At 46.8% G+C, this 20,176-nt stretch overlaps 1 protein-coding gene across 3 annotated transcripts in view; it reads right to left on the reverse strand.

The window, feature by feature from the left end:
- LOC144142071 (uncharacterized) overlaps nt 1-20,176 on the reverse strand; it is an 88,617-nt gene that overhangs the window by 38,777 nt on the left and 29,664 nt on the right. For all 3 annotated transcript variants that reach the window (XR_013316812.1, XM_077673499.1, XM_077673500.1), the window contains exons 2-3: nt 19,196-19,344; nt 3,170-3,234 (exon numbers count right to left, since the gene is read on the reverse strand). Coding sequence is in view for 2 of the 3 variants with exons in the window: in XM_077673499.1 (XP_077529625.1) it covers nt 3,170-3,234; nt 19,196-19,344 (214 nt within the window). In the remaining variant the exon portion in view is untranslated. The remainder of the gene's footprint in view (nt 1-3,169; nt 3,235-19,195; nt 19,345-20,176) is intronic.

Genomic DNA, 20,176 nt, shown 5'->3' on the forward strand with positions numbered 1-20,176 from the left:
GTGTACGGTTCAGTATCTACTTCCATACCAGGGCTAATATTAGGCTTATGGGTGCTTAGTTTTTAAGCTGTCTTGCACGTCCTTTCTTGTAGACAATATTTATGACGTCGTATACGTAGATATGTGCCCCATTTACTTCTCTAGGCATTTTGAAAATAGCTTACGGAGCTTTCTCAAAATATCTAATCCACAATATGAGTAATCAATGGTTCTGCGATTTTTACCTCCGGCTGTCATACTTTTCACGTCCTTGAGTGCCTTTCCTACTGCGGATTTAGTTTTATTGAGCTCTGCCTCGCTAAGATTGTAGGCTAAGTATTGTCGCAGAGACTAACGTCGTCAGCGTGTTTGTGTTTGCTGAGGTAAATTGTTTCTCTCTATGATTATTACGTTCATTGCGGGCACAGCCATACTATGCTGATCTCCATGTGCATGTATTCTGATTGTTGTCAATAACTATCCACTCTTTAGTTTCTTTTAGGCTTCCTCCTTATTTCCACCTTTTCTCAATTATTCTGTGGTTGTACGCTCTAATTTTAATTGTACGAAAACATACCTGCTGAGGAAGTTAAATTTCATTTACTATTCAAGAAATTTGTATCTTTTTTATTCTAAAAAATATTTTCCGTTTTTTTTCGGTGAGTTGGCCAGCTTCTTTCCAACCTGCTTCTTATTCAAGAGCTATAGCTGACTCTGATTACCGTTATCGTCTTTGTCTTTAGCAAGGCCATGGCGTCCTGTTTCTCACTGGTTCGAAGCGCCAATTTGTTCCGAAGAGACTTCTATACTTATGCTTCTCGGCTCTGAGTCAGCCCCATTTATGTGCTAGTTTCTGTCTTTTTTTTCCAAGATTTATGGTTATTCCGCACGTGTTCACGCTAATATTGTTGCGCGTAATGTTGCTAATTCTTCGGTGCCCCATACAGTACGTAATTTATCTGTTAAAATGAAGCAAATTTGAATAAGACTTCCACAATTTTGACTGTTTTCCGGGCATTTCAAATTATTTTGTTTACGGAAGATGCGTTTATCTTCTGATGTGTCTGGTCCACGAAATATGCATATTTTATTATTTGCGACTGCCCCTTCTTCTTTTTTCTTTTCACCAAACTTTTGGTTTAAGTCTGTCATTATGATCGGGAACTGAGGTGATCCCTTAGCTGATCATTGTGGATATTGTATAGAGCTTTATTGTCATTCCCTGATGCGGGTGATAAGCTTGTATAAGCTTTAACCTATACCTTGCATTCAGCTTGATCACTAAGGCTCGTTGAAGTATTAGTTAAGAAGTCTTAGAAGTTATTTGGTATCTTTCGGATGATCAGCAACCCAGTAGTGGGCTTTCTATTCTCTTGGAATCCTGGCTAGAACAAAATGACCCGGACACTTGCACTCATAAAACGTTCTCTTGCTGTGATCTCGCTTATTCCTACGTACCCCAAGAAATGCTCGAAAGCTCTTCAAGTAGCAAGGGTATATGTTTACGAAATATCACATAGAGACAGTATGTGGAGTGCCCGTGCATGGTACGGTAGGTACACCCCAGGAGCGTTCCTCGAAGTGACACTTGAAATCATAATCAAGTATCTTCATGCGAAGAAAGAATTTTGTAGTGCCTTAGTGTTCTCGCTTATTATAAAGCAAAATCGAGGCGATAATTACAAAAATATGTCATTTCTTCATCCTTCCATTGTTTCATATTAGGCACGGCTCTACTTTAATCGAAATTTTCAGTGGTGTAATGCAGTGGTTTTGCTGGTAGTTCTTTTAATAGTATATTGTGCAATTTGTGACACCGTATACCGCCAAAGCTTGACACTTTAGACAATACGCGTTACGCTTCCGACTAAGTTTGAAATTAACGTGGTGGTAATGCATTACTGTATTACTCTGGGGAGCATGCAAACACAAATCTGCATTGTAATTACAATTATCTGCCGCCCCCTGAACCGAACGCAAATAAAACCGATTTTTTCAAAGAACGGATGTAGAAACTTTCGATGACACACATGCATTGTGTGCTTAATAAACACCCCATAATAAGAAATTTTGTACTTAACGAGAATAGTAACAGAAAAAAACAACAGCCCACGAAAAACAAGGCAGTGTCGGGTTATTGTAAGAATGTTCGCGGTGCTTTGACAAGTACATTACTAGGTCAGAGAAGGACTAACAGGCCGCCAACCTAAAAGCCCCTTTATGTCTGTCTTGTATTACCTATATTTTTCTCGCATAGTTACGTTAGCTTTTAGATACCGTATTGATGTTCTTTCTCGTGCATCGGGTCACCTCTTTTATGCAATAACTATTACGCTTTGAATAGCTTTAAAATGTGACAGATAAGTTCGGCACGGTAAATTTTTTCAAGAAGCAAATTTTTCTTAACCACGTTTGCCATTTAATGAATAAAAAGTTAGACATTCCAAAAATTACAGTTTTGGTAGTGCCAGCCGTTAGTGCAACAAGAAAAGTAGGTTGTATGATTGATCTCTTGTATTACTAGGTTTGACTTACTGCGTGTCTGGCTGATGTTTAGCGTGCCAACGTGCTTCTATAAGGATATCCTTGAACATTTACGGAAGTAGGGGTTGCCCGTGAGTGTATAGAGTAAATAACAAGTACTCTAGCTGCTGCGTAATAAATCGGAATTCTGGCAAGAAGCTTTTCCGCAATCTATTCATTACGTAAAATTCATATTGCTATATGGGTACTGCATTTTTTTCAGAAACGAGCCATTTCTAAGAATGTTTATAGAGCATGGTAAGACTGTGTTTCGGTTATATATTTTGCTTGGCGCATAATGCTTTAATATGTGGAAAAATAGCTTCATGTTCACCTTTATTGTGAAGATTCAATTAATTGCGTTACCTCTCTTTTTAGTTGCCCGTGGGTGCTTTTTAAGTCGTTCGAATAGGTAGCGGAAATCCTTAGGAGGGAAGGAACGTAACTTTATATGTTATATGTAATTTACTTTCAACAAACAAAGTACATAACGCCGCCCGACGACCTTGTAGATATAATTATCATTTGCAACTTATAATCACAATGTTTTTTTTTTAATTTCTAAAAGAATATTTGTTGGGTGTTTCCCAAAATATTCTTATTCGCACTAAACTAAGAATGTATGGTGTTCAAAAATGCTGCCCTAGGCAGTTCAGAAGGTACTCACACATTTTTCTGACCAACATCGTCGTTGTATTCAAGGAAAAGCCATACATTTGAATGACATAAAAGCTGAAATGTTACAATGGTGATTGTCACTGTAATGCTGCCAAACAGAAACGTTGGCATTCGGAATCTAACGACTCCTATTTACACTCTATCAATGAACGATTCCCATTCACTATGTCTGCAAAAAAGAGCACCCCAGATTTGGGAAGACGTAAACAATTACCACAAAAGAAGAAAGGATAACTATAAATTCTCATTTCTATTCTTTCAAAACGCGGCCTTTATATTAGCAATACTTTACACCCTTGACTAGCTTTTACAAATCTAGTGGTTGTGATAATGTACTTACCGTTTTATGTGGGTAATGTGAATCTTCTCTAAACCATAAGTACAAACTGAGTGATCAATTTGGAATTTTATAAAAAAAATATTTGCCGTGCCCAACTCAAAATAAATTTGAAAGAGCACTTTCAGAAGGACCACCTCCGGTAAAATGTCCATAAAGAGAAAAACACCGCACTTTTTGCGGAGAGAAAATGTTCGCTGTCTCAAAAAATTTTGCTTTTTCTTCACGCATTTTAAGTTATTGATGCGCATTGTGGGAAGTGTAAAAATGTATCCTTTGCTATCATGGCAATAAAACTGTTTTATAATCATCCCTTTTGTCATCGCGGTGTTTTCTTCACATTCTGCAAGATAAGGGCTCCTCGTATGTACCCCTAGCAGTCCTTAGAGAGTTGTAGTTTTACCCTAGCAAAAAGTTTGCCTCAGCTTTTTTTAGACGATTCTTTCATAGTCTGAATAAAGGCGGAAACTTTCGTCTTTCAGACTGCGTATTTGCCGGTCTGTCACTCGATTGCGTTTCGTGAGCAGGAGTACAAACTGTTTGTAACAAGACGCATATGTTGGCCAAACGTTTCCGAATAAGAACGGTTTGTGGATGTCAATATCGTCACTCATTTTAACGCAAAAAAACATATATATTCGTCGCAAAATGTAAGTCTGTCTGTCGCTCGATTGCGCCCGAAAGCGACAATAGAAGAGGGTTTGTCGAAAATTGTATACCTAGGCAGAATGTGTCAAACTTATAAAGCTGGGCGCGTATATCATAGAAGTTTCTAATACAGTAGAACCCCGTCTTTACATTCCTCACTGTTGCATTTTCCTGGCTGTTACGTTGTTTGTCATGGGCCCCAGCATAGCTCCCTTAAGATATCATGTATTGCGAACCACGCTGCGACGTCGCAACTGCGCCCCCGTTCCCGTCTGATGCGTCGCCACCGGGCACCCCGGAGGTGCTTGGGCACCGCCATTTTGGCTAGAGATGAGTCATGGCAAGTGCTTTGTTACTGAAATGGCTACAAGAAACATCAACCGAGTTGGAGAGGCCGCCACTAGATGACTATCCGAGGAAAGGGCTATCACTGTCATCACTGTGCTTACAACATAAGTATCACTTGGGAACGCCGGAAGTGCGTGATGTTACCGAGTCGTATTACTGTATTGTTACCGCCGCCGCACTCTTGTAATGGTGCCGAGCAGCGTTTTTATATTTGGAGAGTTGGCAAACAGCGCGGCGTTCAGTACCGCAAGGCAGCCCGGTGCTGCCGCCGACCAGGCGGTGGCGCTGCGGTAGCGTTCAGATCGGTAGCGTTGAAGAGAGGTAGCGTTGAGAAGACTGCGGAAAGAAAAATAAGTTTGGGAACCTTGATTGGAAAAAAGCAGAGCAAAAGGTTTCCCCCAGACAGCAGTGGGCCCAGACAGAATACCAATTCAACTGATAAACCTGCTTGGACCGAAAAGTAAGGAATCGTTTAGAGGGCAATAGATAAGGTGGTAGAAACCAAACAGATACCAGAGGACTGACTAGAAAGTAGGATGAATTTAATATATAAAGGCAGAGGAGACAAAGCCAGTATTGATTCATACAGACCACACACAGTAACGTCAGTGGTGTATAGATTCGTAATACAGGCGATAAAATCAGAAATTCAAGCATGGATGGAAGAAAATGACATACTTGGGGAACTGCAGAATAGATTTAGACAAGACAGGCGACTGGATGACAATTTGTTCGTGATAACGCAATGCATTGAAATTGCAAAACCACAGAGTAGACCACTATGGATAACGTTCTTGGACATTAAAGGGGCATATGACAACGTAAACAGAGAGCGGCTGTGGAGAATGTTGGAACTCCAGGAATTATACGACGAATTGGTACAGTTCCTCATAGCAATCTATAAAGACAATAGAGTGCACCTTACTTGGGAAGGACAGAAACGCGTCCAGAAGATCAACATCCATCGGGGGCTGAAACAGGGATGCCCTTTGTGCCCAATACTGTTCATGATTTACATGGCAGGGTTACAAAAGAAACTGGAAGAAAGTCAAGTAGGGTTTAGCCTAACCCATATGCTGCAAGGCGAAGCGGTACAACAGCTAATTCTGGGAATGTTATACGCAGATGACATCGTTCTTTTAGCTGATAACCAAACCGATATGCAGCGGCTAATAAATATTAGCAGCCAGGAAGCCACCGACCTCGGTTTAAATTTCAGTGCAGAAAAATCAGAAATAATGGTTTTCAATGATGCCACCACTGACGTAGTGTCTATCCAGCAAGGCGAATTACCTAGAGAGAAGGAATATAAATATTTGGGAGTGTGGATAAACGAAGGGGATAACTACCTAAGAACTCACGAGAAGCAACTTAAGGTTAAGGGAAAGGTAAACGCAGCTATAATGAAGCATAGAGCTCTGTGGGGGTATAACAAATATGAAGTAGTAAGAGGAATGTGGAAAAGAGTAATGGTTCCGGGTCTCACGTTTGGAATGCTGTACTCTGCTTAAAATCAGGCGTCCTATCAGCCCTTCAAGTAAACCATAGAACGGTAGGACGGTTGGCCTTAGGTGCGCATTGAAAAACAACTAACGAAGCAGTCCAGGGAGATATGGGCTGGGCGTCGTTTGAAGTTAGAGAAGCTCAGAGTAAAATATGCTTTGAAATGAGGTTTAGGGCAGTGGATCATCGAAGGTGGGCAGCTAAGGGTTTAAATACCTATGCTTGAAAAGCGTGGACACGCAGTGGCTAAGGAAGACTAGAAGGCTAACGATTAAATACGGAAAGAACAGTGGAGAATCCAAAACAGCCAAGGTAACCAAAAAAGAGGCAAGGCAGATCGAAACGAATAAATGAAGGGAAAAAATGGAAGCTAAAACGTCATTCGAGATGTACAGGGCTGAGAAATTGAAAATCAGAAAGGAAAATTTCTACAATAATTCCCAGGGCAGTGCTCTGCTTTTTGAGGCTAGAGCAGGTTGCCTGCGAACTAAGAGTTTTGTGGGGAAGTATCCACAAAATGATGGGGTATGCGTGGTCTGCGGAAAAGAAACAGAAACTATGAGGCACATAGTGTTAGAATGTGAAGGTATCCATCCAAATCTGCATAAAGGGAATATTGGGCTTCCAGAAGCCCTAGGATTTAAGGGTATCACAGGGGAAGTTAACTTCAAGGCTGTTTAGGAGAGGAAAAGAAGATTAGAATGCTGGTGGACGAAAAGCAGAGAGGGGAATATTGCCTAGGACAGTTACCACATGTAACAGGGAAAAAAAGTATTTCGGGCCTAATAAGCTTTTTAGTGGCTGCCCTAAGCAGCGCTAGTATTAAACCAAAAGTGTAAAACATGATTACTTTAGTCCTTTTTAGTAAGATGACATGTCATCACCCCGCTTCAAAGGGGAAACTAATGGCAATCATCCTCATCATCATCGATTTTGGCGCGTCGTCTGCTGCTCCTTCCTTGCTACTCTGGACGCTTTCTACACCACCCTTATTGTCACTTGCGCCAGTTTTGTCGCACAAAGGCTCATATCTATTTGGCAGGACGCAAACACCCCTTCGTGTGTTTTACTTCATGACACTGGTGTCGTTAGTTTGAGAGGTGCTGAGGTATGCGAGGAGAAATACGAGGCAGCGCGCGATCTCTGAGGGTCCACTTGCCATGCGATATCCTAGTTTGACCATTCACGATGTGTTCGAAACAGTTAACGATATGTGAAGGCCCACATTGAATGTTACAGCCGTATGTTTGTGACGTAACCTTGACGTTCTTTCCGCGGAATCGTGCTGTCCCACGCCTTGAATCCGTCAGGATCCTACGGCACGTTGAAGAAATGCCGTGGCGCGGACTGCAAACAAACCACACTGACACTTCGGAGATCCACTTAGATATGTATGCACCATGACAGCACATAGTTAATACCTTATTACAGACCTCATGGCAACGATGCTGCTCTAGATAGGGGGAATTAACGACGCCAATTACACGCCAGCCCATTTTCTTGTCTTTCCTCAATCTAATGTTTTCTAGGGTGTTACGTTTTTTGGCCGCTCCGGTGAAAAACGTATTGACAGGGTTCAACTGAATTTGTCCAAAAAAGAATATAAGGTACATGTGAGCAAAATGTAAGCACTTAAACTCAGGAACCCGCGTTTATTTCGACAATATTCACATTGCGTTAGTTTTGAAGTTGGAATGTCAGAAAAATATATCTTATACATAGTGCGTACAGGCTATCTCATGCGAAATAAAAGCAAGAACCGCAAGAACAGACCGGCGGCTCCTGTAGTTCTAAGCATAAAGATAAAAAAGCTACAGGCTCTCCCACCAGGCATCGCTAGCACTGCAAAGAACAAGACCGATTTACATAGAACAAGCGTGTCTCCAATTTAGCAGGCGGAGAGCGAGAGTGGAGGTGAAGCGCGTGCAAGGTGACGTTGAAGAGCGGATATGCTGCGTGGCCGGGGCGGCAGATGAATATCCATTTTCACCGCCATTTGCAGTGCAGTAGTACACGTATGGCCATTTTTTTTCATTTTATTTTTCCACAGAATAAGTTTCTGCTAGCAATATCCGCTTTCCTACGCTGATGTTGCAGCGGTTTTAAGTTAAGCTCAATACATTTCCAGCCAAAGTTTGTTTCTTCCGCTTGTTGTGGTCTGGGTGCCTTTGTGACATTTTTTCCTAAATACTGCACGATGATGGTGATATATTGTTGTATTGCGGTTATATATATTGGGGAGGAATGTTAGTGACCAGAAGACTACTCAGGCAGGTTGTATCTATGTTGTGTAGAAGTGTTGCTTCTGGGTGTTTCCAAAAGCGTAAGTAAGAAATCCGGCACCTATATTTAGGCATGACAGTGTCGGTCATCTGCGGCGAACCATGGATTGCGTTTGTTAATTTATGTTTTGTTTTTACCGTGCGGCTGATTCGGGCGGTGTTATCTGTGTGCCAAGAGAAGCGCGTGTCCCATTCTTTATTTTTTATGCCGCGAGATTTATCTTCTTTCATAGGTAGGGTGTGTCGAACAAATGTCACCAGCCTAGAATAATTTGCTTTGACCTACAGTGTTCTGGATATATTTCGACGGTTCGAGAAACACTCGCGCCGAAAGACAAACGTCCGCAGAGAAGCAGCCGCGGCATTCGATTTGCCGACACCAGCCGCGCCCGTCACCGTCACGTTGTTGACTGCTATTTGGTCGCGTTTGTGTTATGCGAGTAGTTTGGGAGCACAAACTGCCTACAATAAACTTACCTTCCTTCAAGACCGATGCAACGTCTGTGGCTTTGTTACATCTGGTTGAGTTGTTGCGTAAGCACCCTTTATGCTCCCTATGGCTTCTAAAAGGCGCCAAGCCAGTCCACCTAAAGCCGGCCGGCTACTGCAAGGTTCATCTTGAAGGTGGAAGCGCTCACAAAACAGGGACGAAATTAGAAAGAACAAAGATGACACGGCGCTATTGTCGCTATCGTTTCTACTTTCTTCCCTGTTTTGTGAGCACTTCCACCTTCAAGATGAACAGCTACCAACTAGCCCAACTGTCCGTTCGACTGCAAGGTTTACTGCCGATTGCAGTCTCTTGCCAGGAAAACCCAAGAAAATGACCACAGCAGCCACAACCATGGTGCGAGAAGTAACTTCGCCATTCGCCTTGCAGCAGCCCCGGGAACAACCATCATTCCGGGAAGCCCCGCTGAACATCCAGAAGAATTATTGTCGAAGCTGGAGCGCCTCTTGATGTTCAACCGGTCGGAAGATAAAGAAACGTTATGGCATGTTCTCGTTTACCTAAAAGATGCAAATTGAACTTAGTTTGAGAACCACGAGAGGTCTATGACCAAGTGGACTAAATTGAAAAAGGTGTTCCTTAGCTTTTTACTACCGTGTTGAGAAAAGAACGAGACTCGCTTTTGCTTGAAACTGGAACTCTACACCCCAGCAAAGGAGTCGTGATCTTCGTCGGGGCAGTGAAGTGAGTATTTCGCCGCGCAGAGCCAGAAATGACGAAAGAAAAGGCACTGAAATTTCTGAGGCGAGGAGTAAAGCAAGAAATATTTGCCTGCCTTATCCGCCACCCGCCAAAACGGCTGCTGAATTCGCCTCTTAGGCTGACGCAATGAAGAAGATGCTATACATTCGTACGAGGCAGTACGACAGCCGAAATAATGCGCTAATTTCGGACACGTTGATGCTGTGGCTGTCACCGGTGATGCAATGCGGGAGACAATACCAGAAGCCGTCAGGAAGGAGGTGCGGAAACGCTTCCCAACAGCGCCTCAACACAAGAGGCGATCCTATAAGCAAAGGGCCCTGGGAAAAAATTCAACACGCTTTGGGCTCTCCTACGCCATCGGAAGCACCCTGAGGGCCACTAGCTATCACCTACTCCGCGGCTGTTCGCCGACCGAGCCCGGTTCCAAGCCGTCGTCACAAATCACCACCGTACCGCCATCCCCTGTCACCCGCCACACGCCATGCAGCCCAAAACCAGACGCCGAGGAAGACGGACGTATGACGAACTTCTGATAATAGTCCACTCCACTACCGCTGCCGAAAGGCCAACCATTTCTATCTTAGCTGCCCATACAAGATGCTCGGGCTACGTGATATCTCCATCTACGCACGTTGAGCTCTCCCTGGCCAACGACTACGAGAGATGGACGAGTATCTATCTCAAACAAGCCTTGGCACCACCCGTTTTATTTATTCGCCATTGCCTTACCCTTAATATTGGCCGAACCGCACAAGCAATGCTGACTTTGCACAGTGGAAGGTCCCTTAGGCCGCACTTGAGAAAGTAAATGCAGCAACTTCTAGAGGGGAAGTGGCACAGTGGCGGAAAAAAGAAAACTCGCCAAATGACGGAAGATGGCACCGACACCGAGATTCACGACATGCCGTGAGCCCGCAATTCCCTCTTTATCCCTGACATGACTCCCGAACATGACGGCAGCCATATGGTGCGACGCGTACCCAACATGACCGAACCTGCTGGTGGTATGGCGAAAACAACAACGACGCATAGTGCACAACCGCCAACACGGACAAGGTTAGGTACGACGCCCCGACGCACGAAGAACACGATGAAAGCGACGTTCGATGTCCCATTGCCCATCAATGGCTTTTATGTATTCGACCTTATAGATACTTGGTAATTACCGGGGCGTTCACATCTAAGCTGAACAAACTTACGGCCAGAGGGGATTGTCCGCACATACGCACAGCAGAAGGGCATCTTGGAGTGCCAAGTGGAACGTGCAGACCACGCGTCATCATAGACGGCAAAACGGACAGTGCCGCGTTCACCATTTTGCCTAACTCCTCCCGCCACGTAATTCTCAGAATGAACTTTTTAACGGAAATAAGCGCAATAACTGATCGGCAGAGAAGTCGATAACTTTTTCCTCCGACAACTCCGTGACGCCGGAACCGTTCCCCGAACACCATGCTGCTGATGATCACGTCTTTAGCACGTCTCCCTTGCAGCTCCCGTAAGCACAATGATCACCATCCGGCTTGACCTTTATATCTATGCTGTTGACGCTATCGTAGAGAGCGACCAAGGATTGCTTCTCGAAACCCTCCCTCTCATCCGTCACATGCATCCTACCCACCACGAAGCCCGACGAAGGTCCCGCGCATTGGCACACGTACGCTTAACCATCCATCTACGGGGAAGCCGCTCAATATAAACACCGACAAGCTTTCGCTGCTGATATTATTACAGAAGACCGAACGATCCCAGCAGCGGCAGCCACCATCCGCACAGCCCACCCCCACGAGGCCAATAAAGCAGCAATAGCGCTGGCCATAACACAGCAACTACCCCCTTCTTACATATTCTCTGATTCTAAGACAGCCGTACGAAATTTGGCGCATAGGCACACCTCCTTCCTTGCTCGCCAAATTCTCCTACCCCATCCTACTCCCAACAAAGCATAATCCTGCACTGGACCCTGTAACGCGGGATTTGGCGGAGCGGAAAATGCCCATCTGGCCGCTCGATGACTCATTTACCGAGCACAAGACGTGGACTTCTAACAGCATGGTGCACAGAACGCTCACCACCCCTGCTTTTAGCGACATTACCACTCATTACCGCCTACAGCGGCTAGAAGTTCCGTCCCGTCACACGTCTCTTCTGTCATCCTTGAACAGATTATGGCGACAATTACAGACCCATTCCCTCCCCACGAGACAGGTCCTCCACCCCATCTATACCACATTATATCCCAACCCAAACTGGCTGGCATGTGGTGCTCGAGACAACACGACACACGCCATTTGGGAATGCCCTGTTTACCCCAGCTCCGTTCATCCAACCCACCCCCACAACCAGGCAATCTCTGCAGGGCAGGTGGAAACAGAGAAGGCACAGCAGGGCGCTACGAAAGAAAATCGCGCAGCTGGGCAGGGAAATCGAGCGCCACAGCCGGAAGCTTTGCGAGAAGCAGTGGCACGCCGTGTGTAACGAAGCGGACGGCCAGCTGCACGCGGGCAAGACGTGGAAACTGCTTCGGCGCCTGCGGGACGAAACGGCGAGCAAGTCTTACCAGCAGCACAGACTCGCGCAGATCCTGCACGTGGCCATCAAGAATCACGGGGAGGATGAGGTAAAGAAACGCCTCAACGACCAATACCTACCCGAAGGCGAGCAAGCACGGCACCCCAAGTACGGCGGACCCGACAACCCCGCGCTCGACGCCGACATAGAAGAGTGGGAAGTACGCCGAGCGGTACAGGAGCTGAACTGCAGGTCGGCCGCCGGCCCCGACGGGATCGGCAACAAAGCCCTGAGAAACTTGAGTGACGGAGCCATCACGACCCTGACCGGCTACTATAACGAGTGCTGGCGGAGAGGCGAGCTACCCAAACAATGGAAGCACGACAAAACGATACTTATACCCAAGCCCAACAAAGCTCCGGGACTCGAGAACCTACGCCCGATCTCCCTAACGTCGTGCGTGGGGAAAGTACTGGAGCACGTGTTGAACAACAGATGGCAACCGCACATGGAGAGAAGCGGCGCGTACCCACCGTCCATGCTGGGCTTCCGGGCCCGGCTGAGCACGCAAGACGCGATGCTGCTCCTCCAACACGATCTGCTCGAGACCCCCCACAAGACCGATGCGAGGGCGGTCCTGGGCTTGGATCTAAAGAGTGCCTTCGACAATGTGAAGCACTCGGCGATACTGCAACAGATCGAGAAATTCGGGCTGGGAAAGCGCTTGTACGATTACATCAGAGCCTTTCTGTCGGGCCGGACGGCTAACCTGCAGATCGGGCACCTGACCCTAGACGAACGCAAGCTGGGCAGCGTCGGAACCCCGCAAGGAGCGGTAATCTCCCCGTTCCTGTTCAACGCAGTGATGATCCCCGTGGCGGAGAGACTGTCGCAAATGCAGCAGATCCGTCACACGATATATGCGGACGACATCACGATATGGACGACGGGGGGAACCGTCGGGCACATGGAGGACTCGTTACAAGAGGCAATCGCCACGGTCGAAGACTGCCTCCGGGGCACGGGACTGCGCTGCTCGCCACAAAAGTCCGAGCTCCTGATCCTGCCACCGACCGGATACTGGAGAAAATTCGTCGGAGGGGAGGCCGAGAAAATCGTGCTTCGAACAACAGACGGTACAGAAGTCCCGCACGGTAAGGGCCTCAGAGTCTTGGGTATGCACCTAGACTCTGGGGGCGACAATCACACGGCCCTGGAACGGCTCCTGACGAAGATTGGGGTGGCCACCCGTCTCGTCAAACAGGTATCCACGAAGCACAGCGGCATGCGGGAGGCAAACCTCCTACGCCTCCTGCAGTCGTTTGTGCTGAGCCACGTCGCGTACGTAGGAGCCTTCCACGCGTGGCGGAGACACGAAAGAGACAAGATCAATGCGGCGATCAGGAGCTCCTACAAGGCGGTGCTGGGACTGCACCAATGTACCAGTAACGCGGCCCTGGCAAAGTTGGGCATACATAACTCCCTGGAGGAAATCGGGGAGGCCCAACGGGCGGCGCAGATTGCCCGCCTCGGAACGACCGCGACGGGAAGAATGATACTGCAGAGCGTCGGGGCGAGTCCAACGACGACCGGGGAAGATCGCGAGGACCTGCCCGCAGAGCTAGCAAGATCACTGAGGGTGCCGCCGCTCCCGCGGAACGTGCATCCGGAACGAAACGAAGAGAGAAGACTCGCGAGGGCGAGAGCCCTGGCGGAGGCGCACAAGGAAGACCAGCGGGCGGCCTACGTCGACGCGGCGGCGTACGGCGGTAAGCCGAGACGCTACGCAATCGTGGCGGTCAGGGCGTCCGACGGGGAGATGGTGGCAGCCGGCAGCGTCCGGGCGGCCACGAGCGAACAGGCAGAAGAGGCAGCCATAGCGCTGGCGCTAAGAAACTGCCCAGAGATGACTACAATACTCAGCGACTCCCGAGCCGCCGTGGCAGGCTACAGCCGCGGTCGCGTCGGAAGACCGGCTGCGAGAATCCTCCCGAGAGGAAAGGAGACTGTAACAACGCTGAGGTGGTTCCCGGCCCACGTCGGAGCCCTCCCCGGCGGTACGCCCAACCGCAACGAGGGCGCGGACGCCGTCGCGTGAGAAATCGTACACCGCGCGACGCCCCCCCGTGCCCAAGCCCTGCGGACGGAAGACAACATGGAGCCCCTAGCCGGCTACAGTGAGATACTGGCGTGGTACAAGGAGGGACGCCGCGAGCTTCCCGTCCCTCATCGGGGGCTGGGGAGGCACGAGGGCGTGCTCTTCAGACAGCTACAAGTCGGGACACTGTTGACGCCGGCACTGGCCCGGCACATGTGCTCGGACATTCCCGGCGACGGTGTGTGCTGTGTGTGCGGGGTGGAACTGGCCACCCTGGCCCACATACTTTGGAACTGTGACGAACCTGTGCGGGGTGTGCGGGGCCCCGGCCCGCTACCACCGGACATCGAGAAGTGCATCCGCTCGACGGATGAGGGCGACCAACTATACGCGATCCAGCGGCTCGAGGAAGCCCTGGGCCGGCAGAAGCGAACGGGAGACCCTCCTGCTGGGGGAGCGCTCCCTAGTAGCCGAAGCCAAGGCCTGGGTACCCCTTGAGGCCCAGGGTAGGCGGGGGCGGTGAAGCCCTGCGTGGTGAATCCCGCCCCCCTCGCAGGATTTATTAATAAAGGTCATTTTCTCTCTTCTTGGTAGAGGTGACCGGGAGCTCCTCCCCCAAGCTACAGGTGCTCACCGCCACTAGGGCTCAGGATTACCTGGCGCGCCCCCCTAACCTGAGGGACATTCGCTAGGACTGAGCCTCGCCAGAAATTTAGTTATTCTCTCTCCTCCACCATGGTGTCTGCGTCGCAAGAGACCTTGTGCACTTTAGGCGAGCAAATGTCATGTTTTGGTCCGTAATTTTTACCCATGAGTTCCGCATTTAAACAAAAGCACTTAAAATGCGTTCCTCGAAGAAACGTATAAATTAAGTGACATCATCGCGGTCGCCGACTTCAGACTGGCACCTGAAGATGTTTTCAGGCTTCCGCATCCGAACGGCGGAAACTAGGCGCTGTCGCTAGAAAAACGGAACAAATTACTGACTTGGCTGAGTCGCTACAGTGAGTGTTTTTTGGCGAACTGAAAATTACCTCAGACACCTCTAGCGAAGCACAACATATTAACCGAAGACGGAGCCCGACCTACGCGAGAGTTAGCGCACGGCCTCTCTTCCCACGAACGGGAGGCTATCCAGACGAAAGTCGAAGGCATGCTCAGCGGCGACATCATGGAGCTTTCAAAGAGCCCCTGGGTTGTGCTGGTCGCACTCGGGAAGGAAAAACCATCAGAGTTCTGCGTTGACTGTCGTTGACTGAATAAAATCATCAAAAAGGGCGTGTACCATATGCAAGAATCCACACGCCCTCGAGAACCTCTGCCATGCGAAGACGAGAAAAACGGAGAGGAGCCTGCATTCATACCCCGGACGGACGGCGGTTACAAGCCTAAGGCGATGCCATGTCAGGCTCTGCATGGCGCCGCCTACGTTACAAAGTCGTGGAAACTGCAACCTGGCCTGAGGTGACCCATTCTCCTTGTATACATGAACTTCGCTGTGGTATTCGCCCGGAACGGACTTTCGACGAACACCTCGAGTGTTGGAGTCTGTTCTCGAGGTCCTGAGTATACTAGTGTAAAGGCGGAAGCCTGAAAAGTGTTGTTTCATTTAAAAGGAACTCAAGTTCTGGGCCCATGAGCTCAACGCCCCGGGAGTCCCAGCTAACTCGGCGAAAACGTCCACCATAGCGAACTTCCAAATACCAAAAGACAAGAACGGCAGGTGAAGTTATCTCGAAATGTGCGCCCCTGGCGCCCCTGAAGTTCTAATGACGGACCGCAGAACGGCCGTTACTTCTGAGCTTATGCAAAATATCCTACACTACACCAACAAAGATCAGGGAAGAACCACGGCGTACTGCCACCAAATGAGCGGACTAATGTAACGTAGGAACAAGACAATCGCTGATATACTATGTACATCGACGTTGAACATAACAGTTGAGACGAATACCTTCCGTATGTCACGTTTGCCTGCAATACGGCTATCCAGGAAACTGCGCAGATGAATCCTTTTCGAGCTTGTGCACACAACACGGCCGAACTACGATGCTTCAAGCCATGCTTCCGCATGGAGAAGACGTCGATCTCAACACCGACGTTCAAACGTACGTTTGTCGTGCAGAGGAGGCCCGTCAGCAAGCTCGATGTCCTACAACTGAGAAGCAGGCTGGAGGATGAAGAACGCAGAAACCTTCTACGCCTAGACGCGGCGTACCACGCGCGGATGTTGTGAGAGTTTGGACTCCCATCCGACGACGCCAACTAAGTCAGAAGCTTCTGCGACTGTTTTTCGAACCCTAACAGATTCCACGATGTGTGGGCCAACTTACCTACGAGGTGAACCCCTTAAGTGATTCCGGAACATCAGGACGATAGACTCGGCCCGAAGTCGTCCTCGTGGTTTGCCTAAAGCATTACTACGCACGATGAGCGACTTTTTTTGTTTGTTCGGACTGTAATTTTATTTTAGCACCGGGTTGACCCACTCTTAGGAGGTGGGGGTAGGGGGTTAATGTCGCGATCCACGCATTGGGTTTATTATTTATGTTTTGTTTTTGCCGCACCGCTACGGCTGGCTTTGTAATCTTTGCCGCAAGTGAAGCACGTGTTCCATTTTTTCTGTTTATGCCACACGTCTTATCTCCTTTGATACGGAGAGTGTTTTGAAGTAACCACACCGTCCTAGAAAGTTTTTGTTATCTACAGTGTTCTCGATGTCATTCGACGGTTTGGGAAACACCCGCACAGCAAACACCCCTGCATTCGGTTCACTGACTTAAGTATGCGCACTCACTTTGCTTAGTGTTGTTTCGCCGCCTTTGTATACCTTCAGTGGTTACGGGAGCACAAGATCACTCCAATAAACTTGTTTTTTCTTTAGGTCGTATTCGGCTACGTGACAGTATGTTACTTAAATATATTTCATCAAAACATGTGCTCGCCTCGGTGGAAAGTTTTTGGTCCAAAATCTGCACCAAAATATTCATTCGAACTAAACACTTTTCTTCACAATTCTTCCGCAAACGACTGAGCAGGATACTTGCATATTTTTGTAAATGTTTCCCTTTATATTTGTTTTTTTTTTGCAGTGTAGAAATGTCTCAAAGAAACCTCACTTATAACCAAAACTTTCCACCTTTTTTGTTAACGTCAAATCAGGTGAAAATGCTCGGTCAGTTTCGGCCCGCAACCTATCACCCAGAAAGGTCACAAAGCAAGTACGAGCAGTGAACTTACTGACCGCGTGGTTCTCTACCAGAAGCCGAGACAATCCTCAGGAAATGAACATATCAAGCTGTCGTTCCGAATGCTCTGAGCAATGCAGCAAGCTTAATAAACTCTTCCAGTATTCTGTATATTCAGCTGGCATGACCTCTCCGAAACTTTGTGAGTCATCTTCAGAAGATTTTAACCATTTTGAGTAACTCCATCAGAGAAGCACATTTGACATCCACGTTTATGACTGGAGGTTTATGCCTGAATGGTTTACCTTAAAAAAGGTACACCTACAATATTCTATGGTTCAGTACTGTGCTGAACCTACAGTTTAGCACAGTAGCAGCGTTCTTTCTTTTTTCACCACAGTAGCAGCTCCCAGTTCCGCAGCCGATGTATTTTGAAGTTCGAAAAACAACCCAGGCTTCCGAATACGTTATTCCGCACAAACACAGCATCACTTAATTCCAACACTATAATATTTTAAATGCCTATTTTGGAGCTTATGCAAAATATTTCGTCGTGTTTTAAGCCTGCAAAAAACACTTAGAGGAGCTCTTTACGTCAGCGAAATTAAATTTGCACGTATATCAAACGCGGAGGGGTACAAGTGGCGTGGCCGTCTATGACTCCAAAATTTATTGACATATCACAAATGTTCCTTCTTTATCACTCATTTACAGGTATTTTAATGGGGCGTTTTACACTCACTCACAGTATCTCAAGAACAAACACAATTTGTTTTGGCTCCCATTGCAGCGTTTTAGGAAAAGAAATGCTTCCCTATAAATAATATTTCTGTAAATGCTTTTGCAAAAAATACACAGTATGTTTTTTGTTCACAGAACAAAAATGTGTGTTCTAAATTGTGAGAATTACTTCATGATAGACTGGTATTGCATTGTGCACGTGCATGTTTCGGTAACTTTGTCAGGGCATGGGGCACTTTGGAGGGCGTGTACACCTGTTTGAGTTGTTATTTTCAGTCAACACACCTGATAGTTATTACTCTTTGGAGGGAATCCTTTTAACTCAGGCTTTGCTTTGACATCTACAAAAACTGGGCTCTCTGGCAAGATTTTTCAACTTTATTTATTCAGCATAATCACCTACATTTATACCTACCTTTTTATGTAGAATATTATGAATATTATTTTGAATAATTTTTATTCACCATTCAAACATTGCGTTGTAGTCCTTTTACAGTATTGACTTGATTCGCACACTTTATACGTAATTCCTGCTGCACGAATTGCTTAATTGTCCATTTTATTTGAATACAGAATTCTCTGGTGGAGTCATTCAGTTTAGCCGCTTCGCCAATTATTATAAAACGCTTTGACTAAATTTCTTACATTTTACTTCAGTTTGTTTCAGGAAAATTCACTTATTCATTTGCTTTATATTTTGCAGGCTTACGTTCTTGCCTTTCTTACTCCCTTCCCCTTGTGTCCTCCTCATCATTATTTATTATTTCTACTGTTTATATACTTGGCAGTGCTCATGAAATTTCGCGGCGCAGTCACGCAGTTGGCCAACGCTTGCTCACCCACAGAAAGAGTGTGAATCTTGCACTGTTGTAACTTATTCCCCTCGTACAGTAAAGGCTTGACTTTGGTTAGTGTATCTCGAAAAACAAACTGCGTGCAAATTAACGGGGACACGATCACAAGAAGACACCGCAAGCGCAGTGCCGTATTCGGTTAGTGTACCTACTGCCCCCTCTTTCATGTATGCGGACCGAAATTTCGTATGCTGTATGTTTGTGTTGACAAGTGGTAGTCGCTCGACTGAAACTAACAAATAAATAAGCATATAAAGGTTTAACTCTTAGGCACAATTTTTGGACTTACTCCTGCTCGTATACTGTCCGGTTGACATAGGTTCGCAGAAAGGCAATGCCTTTTGCTGTAGCATTATGCACATTGTCACGAATGCACGTTGTTTGACCAGACGATCTTGATGTAGCGTAAAACCAAATTCTTGATCCGGCGGTCATAAACTGAAATAAAGAGAAAATTTTAAATAAAAGCAAAGAACTAAAATTTGAATGGTTTCATGTCTTCGATATTAACGTGGAACTTTGCCTTTATCACCGCTTACCCATTCAGTTTATCAGCTGTGGATTTTGATTTGGTAACTAATTAGTATGTATCGTGAAAGCAAGGACTTCCCAACATGTTTCGTCAGTGACTGCCTTTACTTGGCAATTCGCAGCGTGCGTGGAGCTATATTTACGGGATGATGGGTTTGTTACTTGTCTTGCGCTACAAGACAACCACAGAAGCCACGGCCGAAGTGACGCAGATGGTAATACTGACGAATAAGGCACGGGCATCTAGACTTGAATGCAGCACTTCTGTGTGAGTGGATCGTGTGTTCTATAGACTGCCATTATGTAAACTTAGCCCAGTGTTTTTATACCAATTGTTGAACTATCACACACTCACATAGTTTACTTGCACTGAACCGGACACGCAAAACAACGCTTCACACTCACCTAGTCGCGTGTTTCGGCTGTGGCAAAGATGCAATCAAATGAAGCGATAATAAAGGCGCACCATGTGGAAAAAAGAAAACGCTGGATGGGCGCCGGCGGCCGAAGGTTACTTCGACGCAATGAATGAACTTAAGAGATGCAGGTTTAAAAATCTCTCGCCATAAATCTCTGACAGTTTTATCACTAGGTGTAAGGCTCAATGTTTCTTGTGCCCATCGTAGAATGACATATTAGAAGAGAAATTAAGAAGACATTTACGTGGGCAGGGAAGGTAATGTTAAGGCAGGATAACCGTTGGTCATTAAGGGTAACAGAGTGGATCCCTAAAGAAGGC

The sequence above is a fragment of the Haemaphysalis longicornis genome, unplaced genomic scaffold (assembly GCF_048455015.1).
Source record: "Haemaphysalis longicornis isolate Haplotype H1 unplaced genomic scaffold, Haemaphysalis longicornis Haplotype H1 scaffold_6, whole genome shotgun sequence".
Classification (NCBI taxonomy): domain Eukaryota; kingdom Metazoa; phylum Arthropoda; class Arachnida; order Ixodida; family Ixodidae; genus Haemaphysalis; species Haemaphysalis longicornis.